Source organism: Gossypium arboreum, chromosome 4 (genome assembly GCF_025698485.1).
Source record: "Gossypium arboreum isolate Shixiya-1 chromosome 4, ASM2569848v2, whole genome shotgun sequence".
NCBI classification, from domain to species: domain Eukaryota; kingdom Viridiplantae; phylum Streptophyta; class Magnoliopsida; order Malvales; family Malvaceae; genus Gossypium; species Gossypium arboreum.
In genome coordinates this window covers 11,440,390-11,458,333 of record NC_069073.1, presented here as the reverse complement: position 1 = coordinate 11,458,333, position 17,944 = coordinate 11,440,390, and the positions used below count along the sequence as shown (strand labels likewise).

General features: G+C 30.6%; 1 protein-coding gene and 1 long non-coding RNA gene across 2 annotated transcripts; both read left to right on the top strand.

Annotated features, from left to right (window-relative positions):
* Positions 1–3,667: 3,667 nt before the first annotated feature.
* Positions 3,668–4,521, top strand: LOC128291662 (uncharacterized). The gene is made up of 3 exons (XR_008281479.1): positions 3,668–3,758; positions 3,833–3,934; positions 4,085–4,521. It is a non-coding gene; the product is annotated as an uncharacterized LOC128291662 (long non-coding RNA).
* A 2,588-nt stretch (positions 4,522–7,109) lies between these two features.
* On the top strand, positions 7,110–16,588 carry LOC108458899 (alpha-dioxygenase 1-like). Its single transcript, XM_017758293.2, has 11 exons — positions 7,110–7,260; positions 7,357–7,620; positions 10,255–10,407; positions 10,593–10,726; positions 11,048–11,261; positions 11,338–11,483; positions 11,612–11,839; positions 11,926–12,044; positions 15,683–15,766; positions 15,860–16,103; positions 16,188–16,588. Exons 1-11 carry the CDS (start codon positions 7,150–7,152, stop codon positions 16,414–16,416), a joined length of 1,926 nt encoding a protein of 641 aa, XP_017613782.1. The 5' UTR covers positions 7,110–7,149; the 3' UTR covers positions 16,417–16,588.
* The last annotated feature ends 1,356 nt before the right edge of the window (positions 16,589–17,944 follow it).

Genomic DNA, 17,944 nt, shown 5'->3' with positions numbered 1-17,944 from the left:
AAACGCCGCTAAATGTCATTCATTAGTGGCGCTATTGTAAAAATGCCGCAAAATATAATTGCATTTTGAGTAAAATGTAACCGTTTTGTTATGCTCGATTTTATCCCCACTCCATCCCCGAAATCCCTAATTATTTTCTCCTAAAAGTTTTCCCTATATCCCTAAAAGTTTCCTCTCTAAAGATTAGCAACATCTCTTCCACACGGATTCTACCTGTTATAATCTGCTCTAAAGATGGAATCCTTGTAGTAATCGAACAAGGTAAGCAATTCCTTAAGCACAACTATTATGAATTGGACAAAACAATAGTTAAGCTCAAACCCTCTTATCCCCATCAATCTATTCATTTGCAGCAAAACCCAAGTCCGTAAACTATCCCAAAGTCTCATTCTCGGTATTTGCAGCCAAAGCCAATAAAATATCCACCTTTTGATTCTTTGCTCAACTCTTATCGTAAAGAAGAAGTTCGTGTCACCAAAAGAGACAAGACTCAATTCACAGTTGTTTATCAGAAACTAATCCTCATTTGACATCTTCTAGTCTGAAATCCAAAACTAGAGGTAAGATAGAAACATGATTCTCTTCTTTCTATTTTGCTTTACGAATTTGTCTTTGTTATGATTTCAAGTTTTCTACTTTTTCTCGGCAACCAAACAAAGGGTAACTTTAAAAAGACGGGATTTTTTTTTAAATTCATTTGTACAACTTAGAGATATATATTAACTTTGCTAGTTTTATCTGAAAAGGAGTGGCCCAGCCAGCTTTGATTACTTTATATTTTGTTTTTATACTACTTCTAAGCAAGTGGGGTGTATTTTGTGAGAAATTAGCTTCCAAGTCAATGGGCGAGTAGCTTTTCCTTGTCTTTAATTTATTATAATCTTACTGTTATTTTTTTAAATGATAGAATATAGATGATTATTAATTTTGGTTGAACAATCCTTACACCAATAATGCCTTCATTTTTAAATCTCGTTGGTGATTTTTATACAAATATAGAAAAGCCCTGTAAAAAATGGTAACTTAAGTCAATGGCATTAGGCTCATCGACAAAGTCAAAGAGCGTTGACTCTATTTGGCATTGTACTTAAGCTTTTCATCTTATAAGATCATTCATGGAAATATGGCCTCGTCACTCGTTATTTATAAATTAATTTAGGTGATATCGTATGTTTAATGTGTTGTTCTTATTATATAGTAGTAGTAACAAGATCATTTATTATATTAATAAAAATAAGGGGTTGTTAGGTCAAGAAACATCAGGACCACAAGCTAGCAATTAAGTTAAAGTTTGACCAACAAAAAATAAAAATTATAAAAAGGTAAAGGAAAGTGGGTAGCAACTAAGGTGAACAACAACAAATAAGGGGTTGTTAGAGATATATATTAACTTTGCTGGTGGGGTTCTATTAACTTTGTTATGAGGTCCCAGTTTCCTATTTCATTAAACTTGTGTGTTCCTAGTTCTATTAACTTATGTTACGTTGGTTAATGTAGGTACTTAGGTAACTAAATCAAATTTTCATGCGATAATAGATTGTCATTATCATCTAAATGTAGTTAATTTTTTTTTGCTGTCCATGGCCTTAGATTAGTAGTATATTTAAGAATTTGGTTTTTAGCAGATAGCATTTTCATTTCCAATCTAATATTAATATCTATCCCAAACATATATTTGATTACAAATATAAAGGTTTTTAATAAACATCTTAGATGCCATCTATCTTATTTTTAATAAACATCTTTGATGCGATATAAATCATTTCAGTCACTAAACATTTTTAATAAATTTGTTTCAATTAACGCTAAAGATTTGATTATGTTATTTTATTTATAATATCAATTATTATTATTATTATTATTATTATTATTATTATTATTATTCATACAAAAGGAAGTTGGATAATAAAAATTTTTGGTTTTTTATGTTATTAAATGCAAAATAAAAGTCTCAAATATATATCATTTCTCTTTATATATGCATATTGTATATTTTAACTCAGGACCAAATTAGCTATTAAACCTTTGACTTAAGGTGCAACCTTAGTTTTTTAATAGAAATTAACAATTGACTTAAGGTGCAACTTTATTTTATGCCTTGAATAATTTTTAAATTTTAAATTCTTTATAGATCTCCATATTGGTTGGATAATTCATCCAGAAAAAAGAAATTTGGTAATTGATTTAGGTTGTTGTCATTTCACTTGTTTCTAATGCAGATTCTGCTTATTTTTCCTTGTATACAGACTTCTCTTCCTATGCTTGCTTTCTTACTGACATTATTGAGTTGGATTACTATGGAAAATAGAAAGTTATCTTATTTCGATGTGATTGGTTGATGTTAATAGTGCTCGTAGAATTAAAAAAGATCAATTTGATTTTACAATGGTGAATTTCTCTCGCTTGATTCACACTAGACAACAATTGATATATGAGCCGTATGTATTTTCTTCTTAAGTGAAACAAGTTTTTTATTCAAAAGATCCAATTGATGAGGGTTGGTACGTTGTACTCCGAAATACCCCTAGAGACTTGTTTGACATGGGCAATGGAAGTAAAGATGACATCGTCGAAAGATCAGAAACTTTTCATTTTCCAGAACAAAACTTAAATGAAAATATCTCTAGTACTAGTACACAATTTCAATGGGTTCGCCAGGATGTGGATGAAGATATTTACGAATTATGATGTAGTAAGATTTTACGATTTTTTAATTATATATAATATTATAATTTAAATCTTAGTCTTGTTAAATATTTCAACTATGTTATATGTACTATTATTGTTGTAATTAGTTACTAAAATTTCAACTATTTTATGTGTATTGCAGAAAAAATGCCTAGAAGAAGATTACGAGATCCAAGTATTGTTCAGAATACTCCAAATTCAAAAGAAACAAATAGTGAACAATAGACTGCTATTGGATCTTTGAATGTTCTGGAAACACCTGATATGCCTGTAGAAATTCAAAGTAAGGTTAAATTTAATTTACATGCATGTTGACTTTTATTATTGATTTCTTTTTCAAATTTTTATATTATAATATACCCTTTTTCAGCTGAAAGTTGTGGGATGCGCATAGGTCGAGGACGTATGCTACTTAAGGATTTATACGAGTTAAATCCTGTCGAGCGTGTCAAAGTATTTAAAAACAATCTTGGTCAGCCTGTTAGATCAGAAGCTCGACTTTTAGTAGGATATTTGGGCATTATAGCACGAAATGCCAATATGTTGCTTATCAACTACGAATCATGGCATCAAATGCCTGATAGTAACAAAAATCAAGTTCTCGATAATATTAAGGTAACAAAACATGAATGTATTTTATAATACTTTGGTTTAAGTTTCATTTATATTTACTTTCTAAAATTGTGTTTTTTTAGGAGAGATTTGCTTTAGAGGTCTCGGTTACTTATATCAAGAAGGCATTGGGAAAAAAATGGAGAGACCATAAAAGCACTTTAAAAAAAGAATATTTTAAGAAAGATATACGCCTCGAAGAGAAATTGCGAAATGTCCCGCTGGGAATGCTGATGTTACCAATAGAAAGATGCGGTTAGATTCTGGAATTCAAATAAAAGAGAGGTATTACGTACTTCCAAACTCTTATAATTATTTCGGTTTATAGTATTTACTATATACGTAATAATAATTTCATAATATAGGACTGTGAGCGAGTTGGAACAAGCACCAGGCAAAAACAAAAATTCACGCACACAGTAGGGTCGAAAAGTTTTGCTTGTGTAGCTGAGGCCGAGGTATTTTGAATTTATTACTTGTGTCAAATATTAATTATTTTTTATTAAATAATATTTTTACTACTATATTGTAGGAACTCCCGTCTGGTCAAAAAGTTGCACGCCTTCAGCTTTTTGACATTACACATAGGAAGAAAGATGGATCTCCAATGACTTCTAAATCTGGAGAAATTATGGTATATTTACTTAATAAAATTTGATTTATTTTAAATATTTATAATATTTAATTATAATGGTTTAATTCGTCGTTAGTAGTTTTAAATAATGTTAAGTTGTATTTGTTTTTATTATATATTTCGTTTCTAACTCTTTAATTGATTTATTAGGAGAAACTAAAGGATAAAAAGGTGGATGTATGAAGCGATTGCTTCGAGTGATAGTTCTGTTAATCTTGAGGACATTGATAACAGAATTATTATTGAAGTTTTGGGTCTTAAAAGGTATGGTCGGGTTAGATATTTAAATTGCTCAACTTAAAGCGAAGGTAGCATTGAGAGAAGCAGAGGTTCAAAGAAAATATGAAGAACTCCAGCTACAACTTAAAGAGGAGGCAGTAGCGAGGGAAGCAGAGCAAAATAGAAAATAAAACGAACTCCAGCTATAGCTTCAGAATATGAAGAAGATGTTTCAGCAGTCAAGAATCCACCATCTTAGACATTTATTTTCTAATTGTAAGAATGTTTTAACAATATAACTTTTAACATTATTGTAAGAATATTTTGTTATTTCATATATTAATTTAAATAATCTATCTTTCGTTGGATTTTTGAAGTATCATTTAGATTTGCTGTTATTGGTTGGATTTAATGTTACATGAAGGATTGTATATGAATGAAAATAGGATATTAGAAATTTGATAAAATTAGTGGCGTTTTTACTAAAAACACCGCAAAAGAACATGACATTTAGCGGCGTTTGTGTGAAAGGCACCACTAGAGGTCACGTTCTTTAGCGGCGCTTTCTCAAAAACGCCGCTAAAAGTCATGTTCTTTAGCAGCATTTTTCGCGACGCTTGTAAAAGCGCGAAACGCTGCTAAAAACCTGTTTTGCTGTAGTGACGATTGAATAGATCACATGTAGTACACCAACCAACAGGTTAAACCTTAATTATATATTTATTTATGTATTTATATTACTTTGGATTTGGAAATTAATATTATATATATGTACAACATAAAATCGGATACAAATATTTTAAGAAAAATGTTAGAATCCAATTTTAATGGAGATATAATTAACATTGGTGGTTACAAAATTGCACGTTCAAGTGATTGCACCTAAAGAAGTTGCAAACAAATGTCTTCTCACTTCTTTCAAGTTTCATCCAACAAAGGAATTTCCAACCGGTTTCTGTGACATCAAAACTGGCACAAAGAACATCCGTACACCTTGGTGGTAAGAATATATAATTAGAATTGGTCGGTTACATATTTCAATGGGTATTACTCAAATGAGTTAGAATTGGTCGGTTATATATTTCAATGGCTATTAGCATTTTATGTTTGGTAAACTTCAATCTAATCTGAAATATGAATTTAAAATTTTCTTCAAACTTATTCATATTTATAAAAGATTAACTCAATTTCATTTTAAACTGTTCATATTAATTTTTTAAAAATATTTATTTTATTTTAATTTAATATTTAATAATTTTATATATTTTTCTATTTATTAAATTTTCTTATATAGTCATCTTAACATTATTTTAATGTTTATATTAGAATAGTATTATATATTTAATATAAGTTTTATTTTTTAAATGTATTATAAATTACATAATATATAAAAATAACATAATATAAAGTATTATAAACTTAAAAATAGGTCATACATAAACTTTAAATGCTCAAACCTAAACTTAATCTTATTTTAAACGAATTTAATTTTTTTTCTCAAATTCACTTTTCAAGTATAATATTTTGTCCAAATCCTTTTAAATTTCAGATTAAACTTTAATCCCAAATTTATATCAAAAAATAATAAGAAGGTAAATAGATTTGTTTAATCTCCTTCAAATGTGTGGACGGCCGCCTTACCATAATTACGTAGAAATAATTTCACAGTTGATTGTTTCATGCATAAAATAAAATTTTTTCTAAAGGAAATGATACGTGGGGGACATCAAAAGCCAAGTTCGTTTTTTCTTTGTTCTCCATAATTCCTCCCTTCCAGCCGTCATGTCCCTACAAAATAGATAATAATAAAAACAGTGTTCTTTTTGTATACTACCCTAAATTAAGATCGAATAAAATTTAATTCGATTCAAAAGATTCAATAAAAATTTTGTATTTTGAATTAAATAGTTCGTGTTATTTGAGTTAATTAAGTTATTCGAATCAACTTGAATAAAAAATTAAGTTTTTTAGTTTAATTCGAATATGAATTACATAATTTGAGTTATTCAAGATCCAAATAAGAAAAAGTAAAACTATATTGATAAATGTTTACCTTTTCTAAAATTAAAAGTCAAAACTATTGAGTTAAAAGGTAAAATTTCGTTGTTTTGATATATATTTACTCTAAATTCAAAGGTAAAACAATTATATTGTTTATGTAGTTAAATAATTTTGTACTTCGTCTACTAGTTAAATAATTAGTCCATGTAAATGTAACATTGAATATAAATAATATGATTCGTTAAATCAACTCGACTTAACTCGAAATTTTTTCACTCAATATGATTCGATTCGAAAAAAATTCAAATTGAGTTTGGTTGCTAAAATAAGATTCGTCAACTCGACTGACTCGAATTTTTTTTACTCGATTCGACTCAACTCAACTCGATCGAATAGTCACCTCTACCCTAAACCACAATAAATTAATTTAATTTATATATTATTAAAAAATTAAATAATATCAAGTTTTAATAGAATTAACCCTTAAAATTTGAGCTTATTCAAAAATTAAATTAATCTATTTAATAAAAAAAAAGGAGATACTAGGTATTATTTCATCAAGGTTTAGCCACCAGCCAACTATCCGACAAGTTATTGGCCTCGGACAAAGTCTAAACCATAATAAATGTGGCCATTTGAACTTTCCTCCATAAATGTACTCTCCTACAATATATATATCAACTTTTTTAATTAATTCAGGAACCTTTTACTCCAATATTATCATCTTCTGTCCAAGTTTGGAATTAATAAGTAATACTATTCAACCTCATTCTCAAATGTAGAATAGTAAGCTATGAGTTGAGGGGAGAAAAGCATTGTGTTCACTGTTCACGTAATTATCCAATGCTTTTCACGTGATTGCCGGCACTATTTTTCTTCATAATTCCGTCTATAAATACAGACATATGCATGACCATGGTTCTTACAAAGTATCTTTAACACCCCCGCCCGAAAAAAAAAAAAAGAAAAGAAAACCTAGGTTCTCTTGAAAAACAATGGCATTTATTACGAAGACTCTTTTAAACAACATACTACGTCGTTTCATCCATCAAGATTTCCATGAAGCTGTTTCTTCCATGACCATAACTGATGCTTTTCTCTTCCTCGTAAAATAACTCATTTTTCTCCTATAAATGTTTTTTAAGTCATAACATCATGTTGCCGGCTGCTATTAAGCTTAACAATTATTTTTGGTTAATCAGATGGTTCATTCGGTGGATAAATTGGGGATATGGCACCGGTTACCTGTTATCTTAGGTTTAATATATTTGGCTGTACGTCGCCATCTTCACCAGCAATACAATCTCATCAATGTCGGGAAAACTCCATCCGGTGTTCGGTTTAGCCCAGGAGATTATCCGTACAGAACAGCTGATGGAAGTTACAATGATCCTTTCAATGAGGGAGCTGGCAGCCAAGGATCTTTCTTTGGCAGGAACATTATGCCTGTTCATCAAACAGATAAGGTATACACATTATTTCAAAAACCTCAATTAGACCATATGTAGTAAATAAAAGCTTTATTAAATAGAAAAAAACATCCACCATATGCGTGAAAAGAATAGTATGTACAAATATCTATTAAAATTTTATTAAGAATTAAATAAAGCTTTAACATGGATAAGTTTTTATTAATTTTAAAAAATATGAAAAAACCAATATCCTTATAATAATATCCTTAATATAACATTTGATATATGAACTTGACAATTTTTCCTAATTTGGTACTTATAACTTTTTTAGCCCAATTTGGTATCTGAACTTGACATTTTTTTAATTTGATATCTAAACTTCTTTAGGGCCCAATTTGGTACCTAAGATTTTTTAGGTTCAATTTGGTACCTAAATTTATTAAATATTATACAAATTACGCAAAATACTAACGGTGTTAAAAAATTTTATGCTACAAAAATATTGTCAAGATTAGAGGAAATTCATGTTAAAAAATAGTTATTGAGCTATGCTTAACGGATTAATATTAAATAAAAAATTTAAAACCCCAACTTAAAATAAATTCATTATTTTCAACTAATAAAATAATTAAATAAATAAAACTAAAAGTAATTGAATATATAAAATACAAAAAAATTCATGTCATCTGTCACATGTCGATTATACATTGATTATTTTACTACCTCATAAAAAATATTTTTAGTATATTGGAGTAATTTGTAAAACATTTAACAAGTAACCAATCTAACAAAAAAAGTAGGTACCAAATTAGGAAAAAGAGCCAAATTTAAGTACCAAATTGAACCCCAAAAAAGATTAAGTACCAACTTAAGAAAAAGTGTTAAGTTTAGTTACCAAATTAGGAAAAAAATCAAGTTTGGGTACCAAATTGGACCAAAAAATTTTAGGTACCAAATTAGAAAAAATTGTCAAGTTCAAATACCAAATATTATATTAAGCCTTTTAAAAAATATAAAAAAATGAATATCCTTATAATTATATAACTTACTTTATAAAATGAATGATTTTATTGTCATTTTATAATTGAGTCGGTCTCATTTTATAAATTTATTGTATTTAGTACCTATTTAATATTTAAAACATTTTCAATAGAATTTGAATATTTCAATTAGTTGATCCAATTTAATCCGAAAATAAAAGGTGACTTTTAATATTGCTGCATGCAAAGCTAAGCAACTTTATCAACTAAGGGCTTGTTCTGTAGTGCTTAAAAAATAAAATACTTTTGACTCCAGAAGTACTTTTGGAAGAAAAGTTGTACTAAACAAACTGCTTTTGACTGAAATTTTTAACTTTTCAGAAGCACTTTTCAAAAGCACTTCTGAAGAAAAGAAGCTAAATTTTTTAGCTTTTCCTCTTTCAAGAGCACTTTTAGTGCTTAATTACTTTTTCACCCCAAAATAACATAGTATTTTCCTTTTTTTTTTCTTGGTGCTTAATTACAAATTTTTAAAATCATTAATTAAAAATAAAAAAATTTAAAATACTAATTAAAAATATTTAATGGTTATATTTAAATATTTAAAATATAGTTTATATATTCTAATTAAATTTTATAAATAATTAATGTTTATTGCTTAAAAATATTTAAAATTTATATTTCATATATTAAAATATTAACAACAAGTTATAATAATTTTTTATATTCTTACTAAAATATAATAATATTAACTAATTTAAATTTTATTTAAATGCATATTTGTTACTTGATAATAGATTTGATCATGGGCCGAGCCGGGCTAAGGCCCTCCTGAAATGTGGGAAAGTTTAGACAAAAATATAGGCCTGAAAAATGGGCTTGAACAAAAAATAAGGCCTATTTAAAAAATGGACCGAGACTCGGATAAGGCATTTTTTACCCAAGCCGGCCCGGCCCGAATCTGTTGAAGGACAAAAAAAATTTTCTTTTTTTAATATTATTTTCTTGTTGTTTGCTCCGTATTTTGCTACTATTTTACTATTATGTTGCTACTATTTTGATGTTATTGTTTGGATATTGTATAAAACTTATTTTATTGTTAATTTTATTATTATTTTAAAGACATTTATTAATTTTGTTATTATTTTAGAGACATTTGCTTGTTAAGTTGCATCTATCTTAGTGTTATTTAAGTATACATATTTTTTAAAATTTATTTTTAATTTGTTGGGAAATATTTATTTCGATGTTTTTAGTATTTTTTATGTATTATATATTTTTAAAAATTATATAAAAATAATATGGGCGGGCCGAGTTGGGCTCGGGTTTTAGCATTTTTATCCAGGTCGGGCTTGGGTAAAATTTTAGGCCCATTTTTTGGACCGGCCTAGCAAACGGGCCTGAATTTTTAGTTGAGCCCTGCTCGGACTCGGCCCGGCCCATGCTCACATCTACTTGATAATAACATGTCTAAAATAAACATTTTATTTGTCAAAAACACTTTTTAACAATAATACTAAACACTCAAATTTTAAACCAAATTTTTCAAAAGCACTTCTCAAAAGCACTTTTCCATATCACTTTTCAAAAACACTTTTCAAAAACATTACCAAACTAGCCCTAGGTTGGACGATAAATTGAACTTCATTAAATAAAATTATATGATTGCAAATTATTATTATTATTATTATTATTTTTTTTTTTGTAGTTAATGAAGCCAGATCCCATGGTTGTGGCTACTAAATTATTGACAAGAACACAATATAAGGACACAGACAAACAATTCAATATGATTGCAGCTTCATGGATTCAATTTATGATCCACGATTGGATCGATCACATGGAGAACACTAATCAGCAGGTGAAACTTTAATTACATATATATGTCATCATCATTTATTTATATATTTATGTTATTTCAGATTTGGGCAAAAATATTAGATACGGATATATATTTAATATGAATATTTTTTTTTTTGAAGTATATACTTATTTTACAGATATAATGGAGATATTATTAACATTGGTTGTTAGAGAAAGTTGCAGGTTGAGTTGATTGCACCTAAAGAAGTTGCAAACAAATGCCCTCTAAGTTCTTTCAAGTTTTATCCCACGAAAGAGTTTCCAACTGGTTTCTATGACATCAAAAGTGGCGCAAAGAACATCCGTACACCTTGGTGGTAAGAACATATAAGCCCAAATAGAATATATGTTTACCCATATTTAAATTGGGTGTGGGATATGATACAAATGTTAAATAATATGAATACATGAAAAGATGAAGAGCTCGAATGATATGAATATTTGGATGTGCTATTAAGTTTGGATTTTTGTAGATTCAGGTTCAAGCTATTTAATTTGAATTTGGATAAAGAAAATAAATAAGTATATAATTTAAAATAAATATAGATTCAGATAAACATATTATTAAAATAATATACATTCGACAGTCCATGGTTAAAGGCATGCAAGATTTTGACATGAACGGGTTATTGTTGTAGGGATGGAAGTGTAATATATGGAAGCAATAAGGAAAGGTTACAAAAGGTGAGAACATTCACAGATGGAAAGTTAAAGATTTCAGAAGATGGATTACTGCAACAAGATGAAGATGGGATCCCCATATCCGGAGATATTAGAAATAGTTGGGCTGGCGTCTCAACATTACAGGCTCTATTCATTAAAGAACACAATGCAGTCTGTGATACCCTCAAGGTATTTGTTTAAATTCCATATTTGCTTTATAATTTGAGAAATTTACTAACCATTAGTATTTGGAACATAATTTTAGAAGGAATACCCGGATTTGAATGATGAAGAGCTATATCGATACGCAAGGCTTGTAACTTCTGCTGTGATTGCAAAGATCCATACCATTGACTGGACTGTGGAGCTTTTGAAAACTGATATGCTGCTTGCTGGAATGCGTGCTAATTGGTAAACTAGTTTTCATTTTTCCCTTTAATGTTGTCAAATTTTAGGGGCCTCGATTGTTGTGATTTGAACCTCGAACCAATTGGATTAAAACTCCAGATATAACTTTAATGTTGTCAAATTTGTCACAGGTATGGATTATTGGGAAAGAAATTCAAGGACACATTTGGGCATGTTGGTGGATCTTCTTTGGGAGGTTTAGTGGGTTTGAGAAAGCCTGTTAATCACGCTGTTCCTTACTCTTTGACTGAGGAATTTACCAGTGTCTATCGACTCCACCAGCTTTTACCAGATTCCATTCATCTTCGAAATATCAATGTTGCTCCAGGACCAAACAAATCTCCACCATTGCTTGAGGAGTAAGCCTTACATGACGTTGTAAACAACGACTCAATAGTCCACATTTATTCTTAAACTTAGTTTGTCTTTGTACTTTGTAATCCAGGGTTCCTATGCCTGAATTAATAGGCCATAAAGGAGAAAATACTTTGTCACAAATTGGATTCACAAGGCAATTTGTTTCCATGGGACATCAAGCTTGTGGTGCATTGGAGCTTTGGAACTATCCTTTGTTAGAATTAAGTGACCCAAAATTCTTATTTAAATAAAATACGATGGAAAATAAAATAAAAGTAAAATCCATATAGAACTAGACTTCTTTTATTTTATTTTAGAATAAGGTTTTAAACCTTATTAAACTCCATCTATTTTATATTGATTAGATAAGGTGTTTCAATCCTACTAGAATATGGCTTTGCAAGCCTATAAATAGACATAGTCTATTCCTCTTGTATTTGAGTAAAAATTTTTCGACATAGTGAATTTTCTTCTCCTCTGCCTCGTGGTTTTTTTCCGAAAGGGTTTCACGTAAAATTTATGTGTTCTTTATTTTTATTTATTTTATTCTATTTTATTTTTCACAAATTGGTATCGAGCTTCCGGGTTATTCATCTCGATCACGGTAATGGCGTCTTTGAAGTATGAAATTCATTGTTGAATCGCAACACCGATTTGCGTTGTGGCAAATTAAGATGCAAGCAGTTCTTGCAGATGGATCTAGAGGATGCCCCGCTAGGATAGATAAGATGCCTTGACATTAATGATGAAGAGAAGAAACGTAAGGATCGAAGGCATTAACACAATTACATCTGCATTTGTCCAACGAAATTTTGCGAGGATGTGATGAAAGAGAAAACGCGCATTGCATTATGGAAGAGGCTAGAACAAATATGTATGTCGAAAACTCTAACAAGCAAGTTGCATATGAAGCGGCGTCTTTATGCTCATCGTTTGGAGGAAGGTGCGTCAGACACGAACACTTAATGTTGTTTAAAGAAATTCTCTCAACCTTGGAGGCCATGGAGGTTCAAGATGATAAGGAAGATCTAGGGTTGATTCTACTTTATTCGTTGCCCTGCCTTATTCAACCTTTAGAGACACGATTTTATATAGCCGCGAGTCTCTCACGGTTGATGAGGTTTATGATTCTTTAACCTCGTATGATAAGATGAAGCATCTTGTGGTTAAACCCAACTCTCGGGGAGAGGGTCTCATTGTTCGTGGGAGACAAGACCGAATGTTGATGATGATCGTGGTAGAACACAGAACGGAATTCTCGTGGTAAATCTAAGGGTAGATCGAAATCTTCAAACAGAGGTAAAACTTGCAACTTCGCAAGAAGAAAGGGCACATTAAATCTGAGTGCTATAAGCTACAAAATAAGATTAAAAGGAGGCTGCGAATCAAAAGGAAAACAGCCGGAAAATTCGGTGAAGTGATGTTGTAGAAGACTACGTGATGGTGAACTTCTAGTTGCTTCATCAATGATTCTAAAGTAAGCGAGGAGTGGATACTTGATTCAGTTGCACCTTCCACATGAGTCCCAATCGGGATTGGTTTACAACTTATGAAACAAGATCTCAAGGTGTTGTTTTGATGGGAAATAATGCTTCATGTAAAATCGCGGTGTTGGAACAATTAAAGTTAAGATGTTTGATGGAGTTGTCGAACACTTAGTGACGTGCGGCATGTTCCGAATTGAAAAGAAATTTAATTTCGTTGAGTACTCTTGATTCAAAAGGGCAGATACACAAATGAAAGTGGGGTTTTAAAGATTTCAAAGGGTCCTTGTTGTGATGAAAGGGCAAAGAAAGATTGCCAAGTTATATGTTTTACTGTGGTTCTATCATATCGGTGATGATGCATTGTCGCTTCCTCTTCCTTGTCGATGATGATATTACTAAACTTTGGCATATGCGCCTAGGGCATATGAGTGAGAATGGCATGGCGAATTAAGCAAAGAGGACTTCTTAATGGGCAAGGAATTTGCAAACCGAATTTCTGTGAGCACTTGTGTTTTGGGAAGCAAAGAGAGTTCGATTCACTAGAGGAATCCATAACACGAAGGAAACGTTGGAGTATATCCATTCGATCGTGGGGCCGTCCAGAGTGCCTTCGAGAGGTGGAGCTAATTATATGCTAACCTTTATTGATGATTTTTCCAAAAAAGTTTGGGCGTTCTTCCTGAAGCAGAAAAGCGATGTGTTTTCCACATTTAAGTCTTGGAAAATTATGATTGAAAAACAGACGGGAAAACAGATAAAATACCTCCGTACAGACAATGGCTTAGAGTTCTGTTCTGATGAGTTTAATAGATTGTGCAAGTCAGAAGGGATCATGAGACACTTGACAGTTCGTCATACTCCACAGCAAAACGGCGTTGCAGAACGAATGAACAGAACGATCATGGAGAAGGTTCGATGTATGTTGTCAAATGCCAACTTACCGAAGTCATTTTGGGCGACGACCTCTCGCATGTTTTTGATCAACCGATCTCCATCCGTTGCCATTGAGAAAAGACTCCACAAGAGGTATGGTCCGTAATCCCGCTAATTATTCTGATTTAAATATTTTTGGGTGTCCTGCGTATGCTCATGTTGATAATGGAAAATTGGAACCAAGATCCATTAAATGCGTTTTCTTGGTTATAAAGTGGTGTAAAAGGCTATAAGTTATGGTGTCCTGAAAATAGAAAAGTTGTGATTAGCGAGAGATGTTGTTTTGATGAAACTGCTATGCTACCTAACTTATCTCTTAAAGACTCTTCCAATAAAGAAAACCAAAAGCGGTGGAGCATCGATTAATCTGAAATCAACTCTTCAAGCCAAGACAAAATTGAGAATAGAGTTGCTTCTTCACCGCAATACTCTATCGCCAAAAACAGGACAAGAAGAGAAATTAAACCTCCAAAGAAGTATGCCGAGGTTGATCTAGTTGCTTATGCTTTAAATGTGGTGAAGATATAGATGCGAATCAAGAGCCATTTAATTATTCGAGGCGATTAGCTGTGAAGACTCGAAAAAGTGGATGTTTGCTATGCAAGAGGAGATGGAATCACTCCACAAAAACAGAACATGGGATCTTGTAAAACTTCCTAAAGGTAAAAAGGCATTCGTTGTAAATGGGTGTTTAAAAGAAAGAAGGACTCAGGAGTTGAAGAACCCAGATATAAAGCAAGGCTTGTTGCAAAGGGTGACAATCAGTGCCATCTTTCTTACAAAAGATCAAATGTTTCATGAGAGAACAAAACACATTGATATTCGGTATCATTTTGTTCGTGATATTATTGCTCGTGGTGATATTGTTGTGAGCAAAATTAGCACTCATGAAAATCCTGCAGATATGATGACTAAGTCACTTCCTATAACCAAGTTTGAGCATTGCTTAGACTTGGTTGGTGTTCATTGTTGAAGTTAAACCCTTAAGGGGTTTTTGGAAGAGGTGAAGAACTTGTTTATTGAAAGTTCGCGATGAAGAACTTGTTCATTGAGAATTTGTGTCAAGGTGGAGATTGTTAGAATTAAGTGACCCAAAATTCTTATTTAAATAAAATACGATGGAAAATAAAATAAAAGTAAAATCCATATAGAACTAGACTTCTTTTATTTTATTTTAGAATAAGGTTTTAAACCTTATTAAACTCCATCTATTTTATATTGATTAGGATAAGGTGTTTCAATCCTACTAGAATATGGCTTTGCAAGCCTATAAATAGACATAGTCTATTCCTCTTGTATTTGAGTAAAAATTTTTCGACATAGTGAATTTTCTTCTCCTCTGCTCGTGGTTTTTTTCCGAAAGGGTTTCACGTAAAATTTATGTGTTCTTTATTTTTATTTATTTTATTCTATTTTATTTTTCACATCCTTCATGGCTTCGAGACCTCGTAGCACAAGATGTTGATGGCAAAGATAGGCCTGACCATGTGGACTTGGCAGCTCTTGAAAGTAATGACTTGTCTAAAACTAGAAATTTATGATCCATGAATTCGTTAAACAAACACATAAAAACTCAATCTAAAATTAATATCAATGATGCAGTTTATAGGGATAGAGAGAGGAAAGTTGCAAGGTATAATCAATTCCGTAGGGCTTTGCTATTGATACCAATCTCTAAATGGGAAGATCTGACTGAAGATAAGAATGCCATTGAAGTTCTCAAGGATGTTTATGGTGATGACGTTGAAGAACTAGACTTAATGGTAGGTCTCATGGCTGAGAAGAAGATCAAGGGTTTTGCCATAAGCGAGACAGCTTTCATTGTTTTTCTATTGATGGCAACAAGGTATAAATCATACTTTCGTACTTATATCAGAATATTTTTCTAAGAAAATTGAATATCAAGAATTGAATGATATCGGTATTGCAGGAGGCTTGAAGCTGATAGGTTCTTCACAAGTGATTTCAATGAGGAAACATACACAAAAAAAGGATTTGAATGGGTAAATACCACTGAAAGCTTGAAAGATGTGTTGGATCGTCATTACCCAGAAATACCAAAGAAATGGATTAACTCAACAAGTGCTTTCTCAGTTTGGGACTCACCTCCAAATGCTCCCAATCCTATCCCTCTCTATCTTCGCTTTCCAACTTCATAACCCACTATCGAGCCACAGATTTAAAAAATGCTCGCAAGCCCTATTGTTATTTTGTTGTTGTGGTTATTTTATCTCCAGTATTGACTGTTGATATTGATTACATGTAATTTATAATAAAATTGTTGGCTTTTCTTACTTATGTATTGGTATACAATGCATCAATAAAAGTTTATTTGTTCTTGTACTCAACAATGAAAGCATTGAATCATTTCTTAAATCTTGATTTGATTTTGTTAATTACATGACACCAAATAAATAAATTTTGAATGAAATTAAACAACCTTCATTTAATTTATTATTTAAAATATTAAACAAAAGCATACAATATAATTTTCATGAACCTATATCTTTCACAATTTTAGTAGTAGTAAAATTATACTTTGGTTTTTTCAAAATAATAAAATTCTATTTTACTATAATAAAACATATAATTTAATTTCGATTTCTTAAAAAATTTCTCACCATGTTTGCTATTTTTTGGGTGGAGATTTAAGTGAATTTTTGTTTATATAAAATAAATGTCAAACAATATAAAAAAGAGAATTTTGTTTGATAGGAACATTGTACGTCTTGATCAAAAGGATAAGATATACACATTACTTCAAATGGAAAAAATCCAACCAAATTGGTGTGGTTAATTCAATTAAAAATAAGAGGCTTTTTTATTATTATTTAATCACTTATTTAACAAACATTAAATCTTTTAGTAAGGGCACAAATTTAAGAGATAGGAATGGCTTTGGCGCCCTCCCTAAAAAAATTAACACATTTATTTTCTTTTAGATATTATAAATTAATATTGTTAACGATTTGATATAACTATTAAAAATTAAAATAGATTTTAATTCCTTAATTAAATTTATAAGAATCAATTTGATAATCTTTAAAATATTTTTAAAGTGTTGCGATATTTAAAATGTGTTTCCAAAATATCTTCAACATGTATAAATATTTTTGAGTACTCCAAGAACTATAAAAAAAATGTTTCTAAGTATATTATAGGTATTAATACCCTTTCAAATAGTGTTTGTCAACACTTTCTCGAGGAGTTTAGTATCGGTAACCAATCATAAGGTATCGATATCTAACCCCAAGCATTGATAACCAAACCTGATGTATCAATATAGTGCAAGTCAGTACCCAAAAACACAAAATAGAAGAGTAAGGTTTTACATGTTCTTGAGGTATTAGTGCCTGCTCATAAGGAATTGATACCTGCCTTAAAGGTATAAATACGCAATCATTTCTAACATTATTTTTCTAAGGTAGTGACACCTAAACTTGCAAGGGGCTTTTAATTTGCAATTTTAATGCTTCCAACGACTAAAAACCCCCTCCAATACTCTTAAACAACTACAAATCAAAGAGAGTGTATAAATAGGGTCCCATAACACTCTAAAAAAGAAGAGAGAAATATCTTAACGTCAAGATGAGAAAACACACACCTATGTATCTATCTTTTTTTAGAGTCATTTGTTCCAATTTCTAAGATGATGTATCTCCCCAATTAAACTTGATAAACGGCATA

Coding starts and splice junctions, on each gene's coding strand:
- LOC108458899 (XM_017758293.2), top strand. CDS start 7,150: ATGGCATTTATTACGAAGACTCTTTTAAACAACATACTACGTCGTTTC. Junction 7,261..7,356: donor CTGATGCTTTTCTCTTCCTC/GTAAAATAACTC, acceptor TTGGTTAATCAG/ATGGTTCATTCGGTGGATAA. Junction 11,840..11,925: donor TCTCCACCATTGCTTGAGGA/GTAAGCCTTACA, acceptor TTTGTAATCCAG/GGTTCCTATGCCTGAATTAA.